The sequence below is a fragment of the Rutidosis leptorrhynchoides genome, unplaced genomic scaffold (genome assembly GCF_046630445.1).
Source record: "Rutidosis leptorrhynchoides isolate AG116_Rl617_1_P2 unplaced genomic scaffold, CSIRO_AGI_Rlap_v1 contig307, whole genome shotgun sequence".
NCBI classification, from domain to species: Eukaryota; Viridiplantae; Streptophyta; class Magnoliopsida; order Asterales; family Asteraceae; genus Rutidosis; species Rutidosis leptorrhynchoides.
The window spans coordinates 30,805-52,849 of record NW_027266550.1 but is presented as its reverse complement, the minus strand read 5'-3'; the positions used below and the strand labels follow the sequence as shown (position 1 = coordinate 52,849).

Here is a 22,045-nt window from a genome sequence, read left to right as displayed (position 1 = left end):
TTTACAATTACTGCAGCTACCTCATCAACTGTGGGAATATTATAGATTCTTCCAAGTCCTTCTCTAGTTGCTCGCAGCTTTATATTTATGTTGACATTCTCGTTTTCTTCATACTTATCGCGAGCGGAACGAAATTTATTTGCTATAGGATTATACTCATCTAGCATATCTTTTAAACCATCAACAATGGCTGGCTTCATTTTACTTGGATCAATGTATTTCCTTGAAAAATAAAATAACAAAATATGTTAGTATTGTATATATATAAATATAGTAAATGTATTAATCAAATAATAGATGATATTGAAGATTATACCTCATTGCATCGAGTCGATTGGAAGTTTCATTTTGCGTGTCATAAATATAAAGTTGAGAAAATTTTGGTGTTGAACCGCGACAGGGTAACAAAGAGCCAATTCTATGAACGTTTTGACCATTTAGTCTAAAGATATACGGTCCACAGCCTTTCTGAAGTTATCTATCCTACTTACCTCCCATAGATGTGAATGCAAACATGCTATTGTAGAAACGTATATTCTTTAAAAAAAAATTCGGCTGTCTGAACCTTTTCTGAAAAAAGTTTCTTCAAATAGAGTGGAGGTTCTTTAAGAAGTGGAAGCTTGATTTTACCATTAAGGTAGCATAGACCCAAAGTAGGATTATTTATTGGACTACTTGCCAGCCGTTCACCCAGCCACATTTTAGCACCAATTTTAGGCAGACAAGGTTGTTGGAGATATGGAGAAAAGTTACAATGATAGACTGGCAATGTGCAAAGAAGAGTCAAGGCAGCATTTACTGCATATTCAAGAGGAGCATGCTACTGTGGTACTTGATTATTCAAACTTTGAAATGAATTATTGAAATTGTCATGTGTGCATATGTTGCAAGTTGTTGCTTCATATAATCTTATTGCACTGTCCAGGTTTACTAGTATAACAAATACAGATATTATTTGAGGGAAAGATATTTCAAATTTTTTTGAATCAATGTGAAAGTCTTCCATATATTCTAAACAAGCTGTAGAGAAACCATTGTCATCATATCTTAGCTCTATGTTTATTTGTCAAGGCTCTGATTTTGGAGTTGTAATCTCATGTTTTTGTTATTTGACACTATGCATTGATGTTGTCTTTGAAAATTAACATATAAATCCACTTGTCGGGTTCAATACATAATACCTAATTTAGTTTTCCTCCCATATGTATAAGTAAGTCAGCTTCAACAAGACCATGATAGGAAGGAGCTGAATGTCAAAGCTGCACACAATGAAGAGGTAAAGCGTGCACAATTTCTTGTTATCTCCATGCTGTCAGTTTTATGTTAAATTATGCTCTAGTAGCTGATTTTTTAATTTATTTATATATATATATATGAGCAGAAAATGACATCTCTCTTCAAAGTTCTTATTTTAGATATTAACTTTTTCACATTTTTTTGGCCATCATTTCATGTTCTTTTCATAAATTATTTCTAGGATTCACCAGGACCAAAAGTGGTACAATATCGGTAACAAAATTGTTGAAAGAAGTTGAGAAGACGGGAACCGATATTCCAAAACATCATCATAAGGTTAGGTGATGTTGTATATATGCTATAGTTACAGTTACTAAAACTTTTGGTTTATTGAAACTTTTGATGTGGATGATACAGATATGTAAAAAAGTATAAATTCTTGCTTACATTTTAAATGTATACTTTATGCCATTCTAGGTAACTCGCCGTAAATATGAAGTTGAAACTATGAATGGAAGAATCGTTACAAAATGAAGAAAAATAAAAAGTACCATCCATGCAGTGACATGTGAAAGAAAGAAAATACAGTTAGGACATTGCCCACAATACTGAAATCTAGGGTGATTGTTTAGAGTGTGCAAAAATATCCTATAAATAGGACATGTGATTTGTCATCAAACATGTATGCTAAATGAGGGAACTTTTCCATCAGCCAAGTATCATCCTTGATGATAACCTATGTTCCAAGAAACGGAAAAATCATTTAAATATTAGAAAAACATAAAAGATCATATATAAATAATTTTGTTCAAACAAATGCTAGTATGGGAATCTACATTATTAAATAAGGAAAAATTTCGATGCTTTTTTTTAACTTAAGTAAAACATAAAAGATAATATATATAAACACTTTAGCTTAAACAAATGCTAATATTAGACACACATTTTATCTTAAACAAAAGAGAATATTGGACACGTAAATTTTCTTCTTGGCACATCAATTATCTTGGACACGTAAATTTTGTTCTTGGCACATCAATTATCTTCATCAAAACTAAGCTCCAACTTCACTTTGGACAATTATTTTGGACGATCAAGTACACCAGAAATAGAAATATCAATAATTCAGCATTTATTTAAATAGTACTAACTTCTATTGATCTCTGGGTATGATCTTTTCCATTGTCATCAGTAAGGTTGGTTAATAAGAAAAATTTCTTTACATCTAAAAAGATTGTTTAATAATACATAATATTGCCCTTGGTGGCCATTAGAAGCTAATGAGAAAAATGTGAAAGGCAGCAACAGAGCAGGTTGCTAATGTATATATCATGAACAGAAAATTGTATTAGATTGCACCTATTGCAGGAATCCTAGATATCTTGGCCTAGTTAGAGCATTGGTAAATACAAAAATTAAATGCGAACCTGTGAGATATTTGGATATTTATCCAATCTTCTGGCTTTAGCAGGTTCAGCGTCACTTGTTGATCCCTATGGTAATGAAATAATCAAAATAGATTTGAGTTCATATTACTTATAAGTAAAGAGAAGAAATGAATTTGAATAAATCTTGAATACATGTGACAACAAAAGAATAATAGAATAAATTTAACCTTATCAAAAGCAGTGGCAACCCTTTCCTAGCCAGAATCTCATTACTATTTGTCATCCTAATGACGGTATAAACATGACTATTCCTGTCAATATTAAAGTTGTTCTTCTTGATGGTGAAAATAATTTTTTTTTGAAGTATAACATTGAATTGAACAGGAAATGTTTCCCATTGAAAACCCTATATAGAAGACATAAAAAGACATAATAAGTTTATAATCCAACAAAATAACATATGAAAGTCAAGGAAAAGTTAATTAAATATACCAGAGTCTCTTTCAGTTCTTCTATAATTTTACCAATATTAAAGACAACCTCACGCTCAAAAAGAATGAACGTAGCATTGTCAGTATTATCAGAAACACAAATGTTTAGCCGAAACCTACCGGTGAAAAAAAAAAACTTTTAAAACCAGCGGAAAATTTGAAGTGAGACAGGACGTAACATTTCCCTTCCTTTAAAATTTCACGAAATCTTGGAAAAAGTTTTTGAACGATATCGGCTTGAATCATATCCCCCTGTATGATTGGAAATAGGGTGACCAACAACCAGAAAAAAATTTTAAACAAAAAGAGAGCCTTGCAAACACATATTAACATAAATAAATAATGAAAAGAAATCAGGTATGGAATCCATTGGCCCAACAATCAAATATAGGATTTGACAAATTGTGAAAACAGTCTTAACATGAACTTAATAGTGAAAAATCTAACTTACAACTCATTCCAAAAATCTAACTATTAACTTACAACTTAATAGTTTTTTCTGATAATACGTAGTATATAACTAAAATAAAGGTAACATGCGATCAAAAATAAAATTCGACAGTAACATGTAACTTGGTCTGGTTTCAAAAACTAGGCTCACCAAAGGCTGAGAATTGCAGTCCATAAGGCTGTTGTTTCTACAAATCCTTGGAATTTAGAAGCTCAACATTATAATTCAAATTGTGTTGTTATGATGATATACGGTTTGTTGACTTTCACTAGATCGGGGCACGAAGCTTGGATTGATGTTGTAATGCCATCATATGTACGGCGATGTCCATTTTCAGACATTATTTACTGTAGGAACAGATTTTATGCTGTTAACGCTCATTATGATGTTATTGCTTGCAGTATTGATGATCGGGATGTTTCGATAGTTACACGTGTGGCATATATTCCAAGCTACCTAGATATGTTATCTACAAAATACCTTGTCGAGTTATCTGGAGAACTACTCATGATCTGTCGTAATTATAGTTATGATCGAACCATTCATCCAGAGACAATGACAAGATCTTTTGAAGTACTGAAATTGATAAAGGATGAAGAAACTGGGTATGAGTTCGTGAAGTTTGAGAGTTTGGATGATCATGCATTGTTCGTCGGCCAGAGCGCTTCCTTCTCTTTATCCGCATCAAATATGAACCGATGCGAAGGCAATTGCATTTATTTTATCGATGATTATAGTCTAAATTACACTGAAAAAAGAGGTAGTGGTTCGGACATGGGTGTATACAACTTTGAAGATGAAAAGATAGAACCTTTTTATAGTGGTCAATCTCTTTCTTATTTTTCTAGTCCACTTTGGTATATTTAGTCCAATTAATTTGAGTAAAATTTTGTAAGTTGATTTATATGGAATAATTAATTAGTACCTTTTTTTAATAAGGAACTTGTAATAAACCATTATTATTATATTATTAATATGAAGAAAATAGAAGATGTTTAAATCTTTAATTTGCCCTCTAACACTTCATGAATATTTACGGCCCTTTGCTTGGAATGATCTATGCTATATATTGTTTTCTGTTCCTATTATATATTCTTTCTTGCTCAAAACGTGACCATTAATTGCATCCATTGAAAAGGGGTCTCACGGCGGACCATCACCGCCAATTTCCGAATCTATCATTACCTTAATTAGTATGATGATCCCATGGCTATTCAAATTTGGTTTCATTTTGGAAATGTCCTTAAAACAGGAAAATGAAGAATTTGTGGTGAGAATGGTCAATGTCAAACCTCGTGGGTCAATGCCGGTCAAAGTCCAACATCGCCGGTCAATGCCGGAATTATTGACTCGAGGTTCCAGGGATTCTTTTTCTTTTTTTTTTTGAAAGTAGGTTCCAGGGATTCTAAGAATATCTTGTTAAATAATGTCAAGGTCGTCAATATAAAAGGAACAGAAGTTGAAAGACCAAAACATAAAAACGCTGCTACTTGTTTATGGTCAGGACGTCAGCCTTGACTTGTTAAGTTGGAGGACCAATTGTTGAATATGCTAGAAGTTTAGTCTGTTTCTTGATTTAATATTTATCCGCCTTCTTGTTGATGTCAAGAGGGCATTGTTTTTTTACAATCCTGTATAACACTCCACATTTAGTTATCAAATACCGATAGAAATAATATTGAATGGCTAGCAAATAACAAACACCACTTGTTCTTTTGCTACATTTGTATTCGACATAATCTCCCCCTTGTTGTATCCAGGAAAAGAATGGTCAGGAGTACCACGGTCGTCGTCTCTCCCCCTCCATCTCTTGCGTTTGTTCCTTTCCCCAGATCCATGGCTCCGGTTTCTTTGGAGAATGCTTGGATCTACACGCCAATGGGACCAGCTCGTGCTACAATCTTCATGGTTTTCTGTGGACTCACAGGCATATCGAACAACATCGGTGCCCTGTGTGCTAGTCACATCTGCGTTACATCCATGTGACCCATTCAGATGGGTGTTACAGATAGAAGCTTCACCGTCGGAATGTTTATTAATTCCCAGATCCCAATCAATGGTGCTATTAATTGACGAGCAAACCGCAATATCTGGCTGGGTAGCTTTCGGATTTTCAGAATAAATATGTGCTGCAGATGCTGAAAAGGTTAACAAGACAATCAAATTTACAACTAGCTTAGACACCATTGAAAAATGTGGGGGGGAGCAATCAAGAATGATGAGAACATATACAATAATTACCAGAAGAGGTTGTAAAACCAAAGTCCACGATTCCCCTATAAACACAGTATTCATGAACAAGCTCGTCAAGCATGGGAACATTCAGTCTCATTCGACACAGTTCATTCTGCAAAAATGTAAAATACGTGGGTAAATATTTTGTTGGAAAACATACTGCTGCAGCTGCCACACAAGCACATATTCCCAGGGAAAAGGAGGAAAGACGAGCCAAACCAAGGATGCAACTCTAGGTTGGAGTTGGTTCACAAATGAGTTTGGATTACTTTCTGTAATTTTAAACAGTGGACATCAAAGGCACCACATTTATATCATAAGAGCCTCAAGCCTCCTCGACAAAACATCACAGAAAGAATTATTAAGTAAAAGCCCAAATGGAAAATATTTAATAACCTGAAATGCCTGAAACAAATCTCCCTTGGCAAATCTCAAGCTATCTATTGCCCCCTGTCTTGTAAGTTCTACAGCTTGTACGAGGGCTTGTACATCCACCTGAAACATTACACAGGAGAGATTAAATTCTTCAAACAATAAAAAGCAGTAGACTCTTTTGTGCTTGGCATCATCGGATGAAGGTAAGTTCAGTGGCATTATTTTCACATGATACCCGTTGATAATAAAAATACTATATCGAGAAATCTCATTTTCTCCTTCTTTCCAGGGATTTACCTCATCAAATGGAGGTGCTTCATACAAACTTTCCTCGGGTGTAGCAGGAGGATCACGTTCTTCCAGGAGCAATCTTTCAGTAAGATCAGAAATGGGTGAGCAAATCCCTTGACGAAGGCAATACCATTTGTGTATGCTGCACAGATCAGGCAGACCAAAGTGAGAAATAAGCACACACAACTATACATTCACAAAATGACTTATGTTGAAAGATGATTACCTTATCAAATAACGTAACGTCATGGAAAAGACTGGATCATATGCATGTAAACGAGCTCTTAAGACGGAGGACAACAAGCCAGCGAGGTCAAACCTCCTTTTTTCAGCCCACTGAAAAATATACAACACGCTATCTATTTTAGAAAAAGGACAAAGCACTCTACTCATAGAACGTCTCACGTTATACATGCTCATGACAACTGTCAACTTTTTAGTTCGCTGAATGCCATGAATGAGGACGGATTTATATCCACATTCTCAATTGATTATTTATATAAACAAAGATAAAGGTGGCATAGTACCTCATTTGCCACTGGAGATGTAGGATCATTTTTGTCATATATGAAAGCAAGAAGAACATGCTTGAATTCCTCATATGCTTCCTTGAAGACAAGACAAAAAAAAGAGAGTTAAAACCAAAACAAGAAGACGGTAACTTCAGATATTAGAAGAAAGATGATAGAGCTCTTGAAACAATGAAACAGCAAACAACTTCAAGTTAAGAAATAAAAATACTACTATATAAACTCCATTGCGTTTGGTTTTCGCCGTGTGGAAAATAAAGATAAATCCCCATTCTCCCCAGCCGGGGCATTTCCCAATTAAAGGATATGGGTGCCACCAAATTTCAACAATATCATTCAAACAAGTATAGAACTAGTAATAACCCAGGTAATTTAGCTCACTGCATTTCAATACAAGATGGTAAAAGTAAACTGGAAAATGAGAATAGTGGCATACCGGATAAGCATCAAGAGCACATGGAGCAAGTGCCGTCCTCAAGAAATTGATCGCCGAGTGACGATCATCTATACTTCCTTTCCTCAGCAGCTCGATAAATTTCTAGAAAAAACCAGACAACGGCCAAAAAAATCTCAATTTACCAATCAAAAACTAACGGTACGCATATAATCAGTTCAATTTCATGTATTGGGTTTATAATCACCTGTTTCTGCAGTCGGAAGAGGATTCTGTGATCGTCGAGGATGACAGGAGCGTGTGACCGGAGGAGATCAACGGCGGCGTCAATGTCGCCAGCCTCTAAGGACCGTCTAATATGGCGAATGATGAGCCTTGAATGATAAGAAGACGCCTATTAGAGATATCGTCTCCAAAAGTTAACGAGTCTTCTAACGGACACTCTGAAGACGCAATTTTTTTTTTTGAACTAATAATAAAAATCGAATCTTCCGACAATTAATTAGGTTTGTTAATTACGGAGCAGTAATTAAAAATCTTATTCATATTAGGATTTGGATAGTATTAATTAAAAATCTTATTCATATTAGGATTTGGATAGTATTAGCCATATTCTAGATTCCTAATAGTATTTGGCAACAGTCAAATTCCTATTTCTATATAATTCTTCGATATAAATTCATGCTTCAATCTTCTTTATATCAATCAAACTTCACAATCACTATCGGTATATATTTTAATTTCTTGATAAATTTGTATATGCACATTGTGTATCGCGTCGTCGATCCATATTATAGATGGAAATGTGGGCAAATATTCCGTCGGACATTCTTCTAAGCATAGTGAAACGGTTGATATTAGCTAACGATCTCGTTGCAGCTGCGGCTGTCTGCAAGTCGTGGCGATCTACTGTTCATTTATTCCGTAACGTTAAAACTTCCCCCGATATTCCTTTGCTTATGCTTGCCGAGAGAAGTAAATTTGGTCTCTATAGTAATAAAGGTAACAATAAACGAGGTTTTTTCAGTTTATTAGATAGAAAAACTTATTACATGAATTTGCCGCAAACTAATCGCCAAAGATGTCACGGTGTCGGTTTCGGTTGGATTTTGACGTTAGGTCTTGACTTGCAAATTAAGCTCATAAATCCATTCTCTAAACGTCTAGTAAATCTCCCTCCTGAAACCGCGTTTGTTGAACCGATGTATCCATATCATTGTAAGCCGAAGAAGATTCGCAGAATTGCAATCCATAAGGCTGTTGTTTCTTCAAATCCTTGGAATTCAGAAGCTCAGCATTATAATCCAAATTGTGTTGTTATGATGATATACGGTGAATACGGTTTCTTGACTTTCACTAGATCGGGGCACGAAGCTTGGATTGATGTTGTAATGCCATCATATGTACGGCGATGTCCATTTTCAGACATTATTTACTGTAGGAACAGATTTTATGCTGTTAACGCTCATTATGATGTTATTGCTTGCAGTATTGATGATCGGGATGTTTCGATAGTTACACATGTGGCATATATTCCAAGCTACCTAGATATGTTATCTACAAAATACCTTGTCGAGTTATCTGGAGAACTACTCATGATATGTCGTAGTTATAGTTATGATCGAACCATTCATCCAGAGACAATGACAAGATCTTTTGAAGTACTGAAATTGATAAAGGATGAAGAAACTGGGTATGAGTTCGTGAAGATTGAGAGTTTGGATGATCATGCATTGTTCGTCGGCCAGAGCGCTTCCTTCTCTTTATCCGCATCAAATATGAACGGATGCGAAGGCAATTGCATTTATTTTACCGATGATTATAGTCTGAATTACACTGAAAAAAGAGGTAGTGGTTCGGACATGGGTGTATACAACTTTGAAGATAAAAAGATAGAACCTTTTTATAGTGGTCAATCTCTTTCTTATTTTTCTAGTCCAATTTGGTATATTTAGTCCAAATTAATTTGAGTAGATTTTGTAAGTTGATTTATATGGAGTAATTAATTAGTACCTTTTTTTTATTAAGGAACTTGTAATAAACTGTAACGACTTAGAAAATTTCGACTTTGATAATCGCGCCTTTTGATAATCGCGCCTTGATGTCGACGTGTAATCGATTTTCGAATGAATAATACTATCGTTTTAACGCACGTTTCCATTTGACTTCCACGTCAAATGTTATTTTTGATTTCGTTACTTACGTGTCAAGTTTCGGTTTTAAATAACGAAATTTAAATAGAAATTTGTGTTGGAATTACATATATACTATAGATGTTCACTTAGGAATTGTTCTATTGAAAAATAATTACAAGTCCATTGGTACAATTTCAATAGCCATCACAAGTCTCTTATACATACAACTATATATATGAATAATACATACTATATACAAATATGAAATCTTTTACATATACATGTATATAAATACCTATACTACTATTACATACTACATACAACATACTTGTCAAAATACCTTAAAACTACTACTACATACCATATGTACTATACCCTAATACTACACATGACTAATTCCTAATAACACCTACACCTAATATCTCCATTGGCAGCCTTACCAGCCGGCAGCCTCATCCTCTCCAAAATGTCCCACAAACAGTCCATGAAAGCTAACTAAGCTTCATCTCTTTTTGACATCTCCTACAACACAATAAAACAAGTCAACCAAGCTTATCTAATTGACTTAAAACAGTAGAGAAAACATACAATACCAATCTGCCACAACAGCTATTATATTAATATTAAAGTAATATAATTATTTTCCGAACCAAATAAAATCATTTTTATTCATCCAAAAATTATGGAAGTTTTAAAGTAAGTTTATTATATTATTTTGAACAACATATCAAAAATTCAGAATTTTTGGAAAACAGATTTATTTTATTTACAATTTTGGATTAATAAGAATGATAAAAATGTAATTAAATATTTTTTAAAAATATTTAAGCTCCGTTTTAATTTATAAAATTATATAAAATGACATAATATTATTATTTAATATTTGGGATATTTTGTAACATTTGAAAAATATTTTTCTATTGCATAAGTATTTTAATAAATCATAAGGAATTAATTTAATAAAGATTAGATTAAATTAAATTGAAATATAACTCATGTTAATAAATAAATAAATAATCTAAATAATTCAGTATATAGAAAATATTAACGTTAGACGTATGATAGTATATATATAATTTTATTTATACGTTAACCATTAGAATTAATGAAATTATTGATATCGTTAGGTCGATAGTTCGCGAGGATCGAGACAAGGAATACGGTTACGATAAAAACTGTGAGTTGTATTATAGTTTCATTTCAGTATGTTGCAAGTATATATATATATAATGTTTTTCATTACTATGCCAAACCCTTTATTGCATGTTTTATGATTTTACGATTTCTAAATATTTGACATAATTATTTTGAAAACTATATAGTCGTAGATGGCCTGGAGACTTTCAAAATAAAATTCAGATTTTTAAAAAAAAAACTCATGCATTCAGTAATTAATGTTCATGTTTTATATATATATAATTACAGATTTATTATATAAGTATATATACGAACCCAGCTACACACGTTTTTATTATCAATAGTACTAGGTCCTCTCAGGTGATTCCTCGTTTATAGGTCTGCGTAGATGGTACGCCAGTTTAGATGTTGGCCTCATGTCTAGATTGGTTTCGGTATGCGTTTGAATACCACATGGTAGGCAAGGGATTACTATGTAGAACGCGTCTACATCAGTAATTCCTATCGTTTTTCACTGATATGGGTTCATAGATATTTTCAGATATTATTTTAGTATTTTCGAACATCTCGTGCATAGTTATAATTTATGTTTTCTTAAATCAGTATGTTTATTAATTTACAGTAATTTCAGTATATTTTCGTATAAAAACTAAATGAACTTATAGTACTTCTCACTAAGCGTAAGCTTACGTTTTCCACGAAAATTTAATTTTTCCAGGTTGATCAGTAGTACTATCTAGTACGTAGCAGCTATCTCAGGTGTTATCCTACTATCCGAATAAGGTGGGGCTCGTGGCATTTTCTGACATATAGGGCTCTATCACGTCGTTTTCATAATAGTGTGTTGTAATATATTATGTTTTATGTTTCCGCTAAACAGATACCATGTTATGTGTGTCATATTGTAATAATATGAATACTTTATTGTTAATATGTACTTTATTTATCAGCACGTAGCACAAGTGGCACCAACTTCCTTCCCGACACATGGGGTTAGAAAGTGGGCGCTACATAAACCATTATTATTTATATTATTAATATGAAGAAAATAGAAGATGTTTAAATTTTTAATTTGCCCTCTAACTTCAATCTTCATGAATATTTACGGCCCTTTGCTTGGAATGATCTATGCTATATATTGTTTTCCGTTCCTATTATATATTTTTCTTGCTAGTCAAAACGTGACCATTAATTGCATCCATTGAAAAGGGGTCTCACGGCGGACCATCACCGCCAATTTCCGAATCTATCATTACCTTAATTAGTATGATGATCCCATGGCTATTTAAATTTGGTTTCATTTTGGAAATGTCCTTAAAACAGGAAAATGAAGAATTTGTGGTGAGAATGGTCAATGTCAAACCTCGTGGGTCAATGCCGGTCAAAGTCCAACATCACCGGTCAATGCCGGAATTATTGACTCGAGGTTCCAGGGATTCTTTTTTTTTTTTGAAAGTAGGTTGCAGGGATTCTAAGAAGGCTATCTTGTTCGGAAGTATCATTTGAATTTATTAGGTTGCTTGGTAAATAATGTCAAGGTCGTCAATATAAAAGGAACAGAAGTTGAAGGACCAAAACATAAAAATGCTTCTACTTGTTCATGGTCAGGACGTCAGCCTTGACTTGTTAAGTTGGAGGACCAATTGTTGAATATGCTAGAAGTTTAGTCTGTTTCTTGATTTCCATTAAAACCCTGAACTTCAATGACTCACATATAGCATTAAAATTCAATGACCCCAATATAGCACCTGAAACATTGAATTTGTTGTTAAAAAAACTGCATGTGACGAGTCAATTATTTATTTACTGTCAGTCATAGACTGAGTTCGTTTTAACTTTTTAGACGTGGGTTCGAATCCGTACCATTCATTGTTCTCGTCTTGTCTTGTTGATCACATCGTAACTATAAAAATAATGGATACATATAGGTCCTTCAACTATAAAAACTTACACTTTGATCATTAAACTAAATAACACTGACCACACAAACATTCCATAGTAGGTACCAACTATATAATGTTACATATTATCATAACTCAGTTTCATCAAACCTTTGTAATTTTATTAAGTTAATTTTAACTTTAACTTCATAGATACTAGGGAAAAAAAATTAGGAAGGGAAATATTGCAAAGATCTTCTCATTCTTTCACTTGATCACTTCACTTGATATTCTGGCACTCCTTGCAGCCAAATGAGCGCTCATTGCACTCTTTTAGGGAATTGAATTTCTCCTTTCCACACTTAGACTTGAAAAGATGATTCTCTAGTTTGTGGGTCTTCAATTTGTCCTTGGGATAGCTGTGGTTGCAAATATTGCAAACCACCATCTCCACGGCAGGAGGTGCTTGTGCTCGATTATTCATTATAGCTAGCTCTATATGCCTTGTAATTAATTGAATTGAAAATCGTATGATATGAAAAAAACTAGTTGTTATTTATAGAAGATGAAGACAAATATTTTGTGAATTTAGAGGAGGTTAGCTTCACAATCATTTTGTGACCAAAACATCTAGTATGGCACATATTAATTGTTCATTTTAAATTTAGTAACTATAAATTATTATTATCATAAAACAAAATGGGCCACTATTACATGAAATAGATTAGTTTTTTTTTTTGTTTTTTTTAAGTTATGAAGTAGATTAGTTGGTATTGGTTTTAATTGTTGGATCGATTTCTCTCAAGACCATGCCGTGCCTAACAAATAGAATATAACACGTACGCTCATTTTCCAAAATTAAACACCATATAAATCTCCATAGCATGAATGTAGCTTCAAGTTTAAGCTACATACAGTAATTATTTCGACAAAGAATTAAGCTTCAAACGACAACCTTAGTACCTAACTAATTCATACTATTGGTATTTTCTATAGTTTGCCACAACTTGTCGTATTAGCTATTCGGCTATCGTTTCGATTACATACCAACAAAACTCAACAGAGATGTCCACACTCTGGCCATTTAAATTTACAGGAGAAGGTAGTATTGGTATGTACTTAGGTGCGAATGGGAATGTACAATGGGACGTAAATTGAATGAAAAAATTGTTCAGGGATAAAATAAACAAATAAATCAGTTTTCAGTTCACAAGCCTATGCAAAGATTTGTTGGATGACAGTTTCAGCATTTCCGTTATACTGAGCCAGAAGATGGATGGCATCAGCTCTTGGCAAAGCAAGAAATTCCTGCAATCATCCCAAAGTCGAAATATATCAAGACTTGACCGGATTGTGTTAATAAAAGTGAAAATATGCTAAACTGACCATGACTTTGAGTATTGCAGTTTCATCACAGCCGAGATCTCCAGAAGACACTTGAGTAGGGCTACTACCATCTTCTGGTGTCCTTGTGCTTGAAGATATTGTAACTTGGGAAGAAGCATTAATAGTGCTACTATCTGTGATCGACTTTGACATGGAGGAAAGCAAAGTTGCATTTCCTTCTCTCAATGAATCAATCTGCAACATACTTTGAAAGCTATCTTTGCACATATGAAGTTTAAAACACTCATTGTGTGTGTGAAGGGTAGCTCTCACAATCTTTATGAGCTGCGGTTCTTCGATACCAAGCTTTTTACCAATTGCAACCTATAACAAAGATAGCATATATAAGAATCTATGGATTTAAGTTTAAAACAGGATGCTATATGTAGAGAGAATCTCAAATATCTGAATAAACATGCTCAAGTATGTGCAAACCAAAAGCCGACAGAGAAAATTGGCTCAATTCGTAAAGTCGACAGTTCAGAGTACATCAGGCACGTGCATTATTTTCCACAACCACCACAAACTATGTTACAATACATATATTATACAAGTGACGTCAATCATGATACTATAGCGTCACTCATTGCTACCTATAGAGATCTATTGATTGTCATACTTTTGCAAAAACTTTCAACTTCATAAAATGAATGGAAAGAGACGAGCATCAAAATCTTTTTAAAGTACAAAATTGTAACCTGGAGGGAAGTAGCTAGTGCATGTAATGGCAAGCTTCTGTCCAAATCGTATTCATTTGGTTGGAGCAACGTCAATAAAGTCTCCTTTAAGGGCTTTAGCAAGTTAGGATCACCAGCTGCCAATGGACCCAAATGGGAGGATGCAACCTTTAGAGCACCCGAATGATCACCGGAGCTCATCAACTTAAGGAATTCAACCTGAACCATTAAAAATAAGTTGTGCAATCATCAGAACTCAGCATGAAAACTAACTTCCAGACTTTCCAATCCATGTGAAGTATGACGATGCTGGCATTTACCTGCTTAAGTTGGAAAAGCAGAGTAGGATTCTGGGCAAAGAAGTTTGGATCTAAAGCATTAACTTCTTCGACTACCTCTGCAGCCATACCTCTACTAGCTAAATCCTTCATCCAAAGCAGCAATTCATATTTATCCGCCTTCTTGTTGATGTCAAGAGGGCATTGTTTTCCATAATCCTGTATAACACTCCACCTTTAGTTATCAAATACCAATAGAAATAATATTGAATGGCTAGCAAATAACAAACACCTCTTGTTCTTTTGCTACATTTGTATTCGACATAATCTCCCCGTTGTTGTATCCAGGAAAAGAATGGTCAGGAGTACCAAGGTCGTCGTCTCTCCCCCTCCATCTCTTGCGTTTGTTCCTTTCCCCAGATCCATGGCTCCGGTTTCTTTGGAGAATGCTTGGATCTACACGCCAATGGGACCAGCTCGTGCTACAATCTTCATGGTTTTCTGTGGACTCACAGGCATATCGAACAACATCGGTGCCCTGTGTGCTAGTCACATCTGCGTTACATCCATGTGACCCATTCAGATGGGTGTTACAGATAGAAGCTTCACCGTCGGAATGTTTATTAATTCCGAGATCCAAATCAATGGTGCTATTAATTGACGAGCAAACCGCAATATCTGGCTGGGTAGCTTTCGGATTTTCAGAATAAATATGTGCTGCAGATGCTGAAAAGGTTAACAAGACAATCAAATTTACAACTAGCTTAGACACCATTGAAAAATGTGGGGGGGAGCAATCAAGAATGATGAGAACATATACAATAATTACCAGAAGAGGTTGTAAAACCAAAGTCCACGATTCCCCTATAAACACAGTATTCATGAACAAGCTCGTCAAGCATGGGAACATTCAGTCTCATTCGACACAGTTCATTCTGCAAAAATGTAAAATACGTGGGTAAATATTTTGTTGGAAAACATACTGCTGCAGCTGCCACACAAGCACATATTCCCAGGGAAAAGGAGGAAAGACGAGCCAAACCAAGGATGCAACTCTAGGTTGGAGTTGGTTCACAAATGAATTTGGATTACTTTCTGTAATTTTAAACAGTGGACATCAAAGGCACCACATTTATATCATAAGAGCCTCAAGCCTCCTCGACAAAACATCACAGAAAGAATTATTAAGTAAAAGCCCAAATGGAAAATATTTAATAACCTGAAATGCCTGAAACAAATCTCCCTTGGCAAATCTCAAGCTATCTATTGCCCCCTGTCTTGTAAGTTCTACAGCTTGTACGAGGGCTTGTACATCCACCTGAAACATTACACAGGAGAGATTAAATTCTTCAAACAATAAAAAGCAGTAGACTCTTTTGTGCTTGGCATCATCGGATGAAGGTAAGTTCAGTGGCATTATTTTCACATGATACCCGTTGATAATAAAAATACTATATCGAGAAATCTCATTTTCTCCTTCTTTCCAGGGATTTACCTCATCAAATGGAGGTGCTTCATACAAACTTTCCTCGGGTGTAGCAGGAGGATCACGTTCTTCCAGGAGCAATCTTTCAGTAAGATCAGAAATGGGTGAGCAAATCCCTTGACGAAGGCAATACCATTTGTGTATGCTGCACAGATCAGGCAGACCAAAGTGAGAAATAAGCGCACACAACTATACATTCACAAAATGACTTATGTTGAAAGATGATTACCTTATCAAATAACGTAACGTCATGGAAAAGACTGGATCATATGCATGTAAACGAGCTCTTAAGACGGAGGACAACAAGCCAGCGAGGTCAAACCTCCTTTTTTCAGCCCACTGAAAAATATACAACACGCTATCTATTTTAGAAAAAGGACAAAGCACTCTACTCATAGAACGTCTCACGTTATACATGCTCATGACAACTGTCAACTTTTTAGTTCGCTGAATGCCATGAATGAGGACGGATTTATATCCACATTCTCAATTGATTATTTATATAAACAAAGATAAAGGTGGCATAGTACCTCATTTGCCACTGGAGATGTAGGATCATTTTTGTCATATATGAAAGCAAGAAGAACATGCTTGAATTCCTCATATGCTTCCTTGAAGACAAGACAAAAAAAAGAGAGTTAAAACCAAAACAAGAAGACGGTAACTTCAGATATTAGAAGAAAGATGATAGAGCTCTTGAAACAATGAAACAGCAAACAACTTCAAGTTAAGAAATAAAAATACTACTATATAAACTCCATTGCGTTTGGTTTTCGCCATGTGGAAAATAAAGATAAATCCCCATTCTCCCCAGCCGGGGCATTTCCCAATTAAAGGATATGGGTGCCACCAAATTTCAACAATATCATTCAAACAAGTATAGAACTAGTAATAACCCAGGTAATTTAGCTCACTGTATTTCAATACAAGATGATAAAAGTAAACTGGAAAATGAGAATAGTGGCATACCGGATAAGCATCAAGAGCACATGGAGCAAGTGCCGTCCTCAAGAAATTGATCGCCGAGTGACGATCATCTATACTTCCTTTCCTCAGCAGCTCGATAAATTTCTAGAAAAAACCAGACAACGGCGAAAAAAATCTCAATTCACCAATCAAAAACTAACGGTACCCATATAATCAGTTCAATTTCATGTATTGGGTTTATAATCACCTGTTTCTGCAGTCGGAAGAGGATTCTGTGATCGTCGAGGATGACAGGAGCGTGTGACCGGAGGAGATCAACGGCGGCGTCAATGTCGCCAGCCTCTAAGGACCGTCTAATATGGCGAATGATGAGCCTCGAATGATAAGAAGACGATAATGATGATGAAGAAGCAGAAGGAGGAGAAGTGATTGAAGGAGACGAAGATGAATTGGAACAAGAAGAAGATAACGGTGGAGATGATGAAGCTAATGAGGAGTCTTCTATGAGACGCTCTGATTTGACGAAATCGATTATTAAAGCATCCAGAGCTTCCCAGTTCACAGGCGTAGAGTCCATTTTTGATTTTCTCGGGAAAAAGATTGTTTTAATAATATGTGTATATATATATATATATTTACTTTATTTGTTTGTTTGGTTGGAGAAGAAGAGACGTGTTGAGATCTTTTGTTCGAAGCCCAGGAAAAGCGGCGATGAGCGGTCAAAATGAGAAAGAAACAAAAGTTATCTAGGACGCTCATATTTCCGCCACGTGTTAGGTAATTTCGTTTACATCACCGTACAAACAAACAATAAAGAACTTGCATGTTTCTCTTTGAACCCTACTCTAGATTTTTACTTTTATCTTCTTACTACAAACATATGTGATATGGTAATTCATTTGAGAGAGGAATTTATTTTAAAATATTATAGAGTGGATAAAGATGACGTGTTACAAGGTGCATGTAAAAATTTCTCCATATAATTTTAGTAATGTTTTTCAATCTTTGTTGAATGATTCCACTCCTTTTCTTTTATGCAAAATATATATTTTAAAAATTAAATCTAACTATTTTAATTTATAAATTACAGTATTATAATTTAATTTTTAATTTCTACTAAGAAAAATAAAAATTTAATTGAAACGAAATTTAGCTAAATAATAAAATCTGATTTTATGGTATTTTAACCAGTCAGTAGTAGACATTGAATGACAGACTGATTACAACAAGTTACCAACTATAATTACGTTTGTTCTTCGATCTTCTCCATGTTTTGTAACAATAATAGAATAAAGTCGTTGTCGACTTATCCCGTGCGGTTTTAGAAAACTCAATTCATTGGAATATTTGTCCCAAAGACTCTTGATGAAAAGATAATAATAATACAGTAATTTTCAATAGAAACAAAAAATAAGAAGAAGAAGTAACAAGTTTTAAAGGCTAAAAATATTACTTTTACAGTTATGATGAATTTGAGGAATCTAATGATACATTTTAGCATTGCGTCAATATCTCAGCCCCATCCTTCGTAATAAGAATTGTGTGTTCGAACTGGGCCGATAAGCTTCCGTCCTCCGTAACAACTGTCCAGTTATCATCCCACATGATCGGGTTAAAGCTCCCTATTGTCAGCATTGGCTCTGCACATTTCAATAAAAGGGAATATATATATATTGAAAATCGACCCATTTATGGTATGAACAAGAAGAATGCAACCATTGGAACAATTATAGTAAAACATATGCATATATCATAGAAATATGAGACAAAACATTACCGATAGTGAAAGTTTGGTTCAAAAGCATGCGACCCCTCTCATTGTTCCCTGAAAAAACAGAATTTACAAGTATCAGCTTGAAATAAAGAAATACATTTCGGAAAATATATAGCAAAGTCCTCCGTTGATGATGACTCAAAGAGTATAAAGCTTGGGAAAAGAATGAACAGAATACAGGATTCTTGAAGTCCAACTCGTAGGACAAAATGCAGATATATAATCCAGAGATGGATTATGTATACTTGCATATGTTGAGTTCGATAAATTAAAGTCAGTTTTTGGAATGTTCAATGGTGACATAAGTACATAGAAAAAAACAGATGCGAAAGTAACACAGAAAGACTAACAAATAGTCATGTAAGCTTTATATATCAATGCAGAAAAAGATAGGTGCAGAGTAATTACTGTAATGCAGTACAACTGGATCGGCATGAAACACGCGTCCGACCCCATGGCCAACAAACTGTTGGACTACACCATAACGATGTTTATCTGCATGGTCACTTCAGAAAGCATAATCTTGGGTGAGCATGGATTCTGTCGTAGTCAAACAATAACTGGGAATAAGATGGGAGAATTCAAGTTCTACCATACAGAACCTTACTGAATTGTTTTGCCAATTTTCTTGTACTCCACTCCTGGCGCACATATAGATATTGCTTTATCAAGGCATTCTTTAGTTACCTGGAGTATATATCAAAATGATTCTTCTACACATGAAAAATAACAAGAAGCCTACCAGAACAGATCATTCAGTAACATGATCATGAAACAAAACACTTGCATCTAATATTTATAATTTATGAGACAATTTCTCAAAGTTCACAAGATGAAAGAAAAGAATGTTAAAGTGAGTATGCAACACAAGACAATAGCTATCATTGAGTTGTCAAAAATTGTCTTTCCTTCTAAACAAAATGTTATGTTCAGCGGAGACGAGCCTTACTGAAACCAAAGGAAAGCTAAAATATAAGTGTTTATTTTGATCTTTAACCTCCTCCTATTTAAATTTCATACCCTCCGTTTATTAAAGAAACAAACTTCATTCATTAAATATTCACGACAAAGAAAAAAATTCTAGCTCTAGAAGAAGCAAGGAACATATAGACCACCTAAAAATGATAAAACTAAAGACATATAAATTACGAATACATTTGTAAAACTTATGATAATTAGCCTAAAGACATAGAAATTACGAATACATTTGTAAAACTTATGATAATTGGCCTCATGACTTCCGCAGATGAGTAGAACGAACTTCACAATTAGAATAAGTTTAACATACCTTCACCAAGTTTCTGGCTTCATCATCAACATTCCCGCAAAAGAAAGTCGCTGATGTGTCACCGTGATAACCCTGCACATCATGAGTAGTATTATATAAGTGACCACAAAGAATGATTATTAGAAAACTACAGAAATAGGTAACAAACAACCATGAAAAGTGCATACATTTAGATAAACAGTGACATCAATGTTGATTATGTCACCATCCTGCAAAAGAAAACGAAACACAAGTGACTTTAGGCATTAAGTAAACAACTTCATAAATTAAAAAGAAAAAACTAAGAATTAATTTTTATAAAAAAAAATAATAATAAACTATCATTAAAAAGGACCTCAAGTGCACGAGAATCAGGTATTCCATGGCAAATGCATTCATTAACTGATGTGCATACACTCTTTGGAAACCCACCGTAGCCAAGAGGAGAGGGATATGCCCCATTATCAATAATCATCTGATGAACTGCTTCATCAATTTCATCTGTCTTTACACCTGGCTGCCAAGAAAAGAAAAATCAAAACTTTTTATAGCTCAAGCTTATATCAACTCAATAACATAAGTTATTCAAGGAAGCTAACTAGACTATGCCCTGTTATGAGTAGAATATCCAGAATAGCAAAAATCTAGCTTACTTCACTTAAGAGTTATATAAAAAATAAGCATCACGTGGTTACCTTAACTAAAGTCCCAGCATATTGAAGAACCTGTGCTGCAAGTTTTCCAGAAGCTCTCATACATTCAATCCCTTTCAAATCATGCACTTCATGTCCGCTTGCGATTCCAGGCGATATCGGGTTATTTACATAAGGAGGTCTTTTTATATGAGCTGGAACAGGACGGCGAGGAGACAATTTTCCAGGCTTTAAACGTTTACGGTTGCCGTTTAGCGATTCATTCTCATCTCTGCTCATTTCAACACAAAAACTATCAAATGGAAGTCCATATGACATGATTACACAATAATATCATATAAATCAAGTATTTATATTCTCAAACATGCCATATTTGGAATACCTTCTATTGAAAAAGAGGTCGGTTAAACCAGAGAAAGTTCGCAATAATTGCATCGACAAATGCTTGGTTCCTGTATGTAGAGAGAAACCACCAACCAAACGAACAAGATAATAATAAATAAATGACAACAGATAACTCGCTTGCTCAATCATACTAAAGCTTATTCAACTTAGCTAAGCTAATATGATTAATCATTATAATTCAAATATGAACATTTACACTTGAAGGAAGTTAATAATGGACCTGGATTGTGACGAAAGAGCTGGTGAAGAGGCTGAGCAGCCGTGTTCATGAAGTGGCTTCTTCCTCCTCCGCCGCCGCTGCAGCCTACAAATGAATTCAATAGTTTCGGTTCCAAAGACGAAGCAGCGGTCGCCATTTTCACTCAGCAAGCTCTCTCTTTCTGTGCCGGCCGTTGTTTATCGCTAGATTTTTCTCTCATCAAATCTACAGAAAATTTCGTGGACCTTGGGCTTCAAACCTTTTTATTACTAGTCTATATCCAAATATGGGCCTGAAATCAAATTAAATATATTATCAGCCCATTCGGTTCGGTTCGAATTTTTTGGGTGTGCTTCTTATAAAATTCTTTATACAACATTCTATATTGTAATTTAGGTATAATGTTATTATTGATCGATATAATTTTCAACACATTTATAAATTGATGTG

At 34.5% G+C, this 22,045-nt stretch overlaps 5 protein-coding genes across 5 annotated transcripts; 2 read left to right on the top strand and 3 right to left on the bottom strand.

Annotated features, from left to right (window-relative positions):
* The first annotated feature begins 738 nt into the window (after positions 1-738).
* LOC139882775 (F-box protein SKIP23-like) lies at positions 739-4,433 on the top strand. Its single transcript, XM_071867051.1, has 2 exons — positions 739-828; positions 3,711-4,433. Exons 1-2 carry the CDS (start codon positions 739-741, stop codon positions 4,431-4,433), a joined length of 813 nt encoding a protein of 270 aa, XP_071723152.1.
* Positions 4,434-5,142: 709 nt separating this feature from the next.
* LOC139882774 (uncharacterized) lies at positions 5,143-7,937 on the bottom strand. The gene is made up of 10 exons (XM_071867050.1): positions 7,911-7,937; positions 7,639-7,785; positions 7,434-7,535; positions 6,995-7,075; positions 6,694-6,803; positions 6,474-6,609; positions 6,198-6,296; positions 5,808-5,913; positions 5,269-5,704; positions 5,143-5,197 (listed from the first exon to the last, which is right to left on the bottom strand). Exons 1-10 carry the CDS (start codon positions 7,935-7,937, stop codon positions 5,143-5,145), a joined length of 1,299 nt encoding a protein of 432 aa, XP_071723151.1.
* A 251-nt stretch (positions 7,938-8,188) lies between these two features.
* Positions 8,189-9,346, top strand: LOC139882773 (F-box protein SKIP23-like). Its single transcript, XM_071867049.1, has one exon. It carries the CDS (start codon positions 8,189-8,191, stop codon positions 9,344-9,346), a length of 1,158 nt encoding a protein of 385 aa, XP_071723150.1.
* A 4,412-nt stretch (positions 9,347-13,758) lies between these two features.
* On the bottom strand, positions 13,759-18,567 carry LOC139882772 (uncharacterized). Its single transcript, XM_071867047.1, has 13 exons — positions 18,545-18,567; positions 17,545-17,884; positions 17,340-17,441; positions 16,901-16,981; positions 16,600-16,709; positions 16,380-16,515; positions 16,104-16,202; positions 15,714-15,819; positions 15,177-15,610; positions 14,927-15,103; positions 14,628-14,825; positions 13,930-14,253; positions 13,759-13,851 (listed from the first exon to the last, which is right to left on the bottom strand). The coding sequence occupies exons 1-13, from the start codon at positions 18,565-18,567 to the stop codon at positions 13,759-13,761; spliced, it is 2,223 nt and encodes a 740-aa protein (XP_071723148.1).
* Positions 18,568-18,791: 224 nt separating this feature from the next.
* On the bottom strand, positions 18,792-21,752 carry LOC139882771 (methionine aminopeptidase 1D, chloroplastic/mitochondrial-like). The gene is made up of 10 exons (XM_071867046.1): positions 21,617-21,752; positions 21,374-21,443; positions 21,034-21,262; positions 20,694-20,855; positions 20,527-20,568; positions 20,360-20,431; positions 19,679-19,758; positions 19,480-19,577; positions 19,075-19,122; positions 18,792-18,937 (listed from the first exon to the last, which is right to left on the bottom strand). The coding sequence occupies exons 1-10, from the start codon at positions 21,750-21,752 to the stop codon at positions 18,792-18,794; spliced, it is 1,083 nt and encodes a 360-aa protein (XP_071723147.1).
* Between the last annotated feature and the right edge of the window lie 293 nt (positions 21,753-22,045).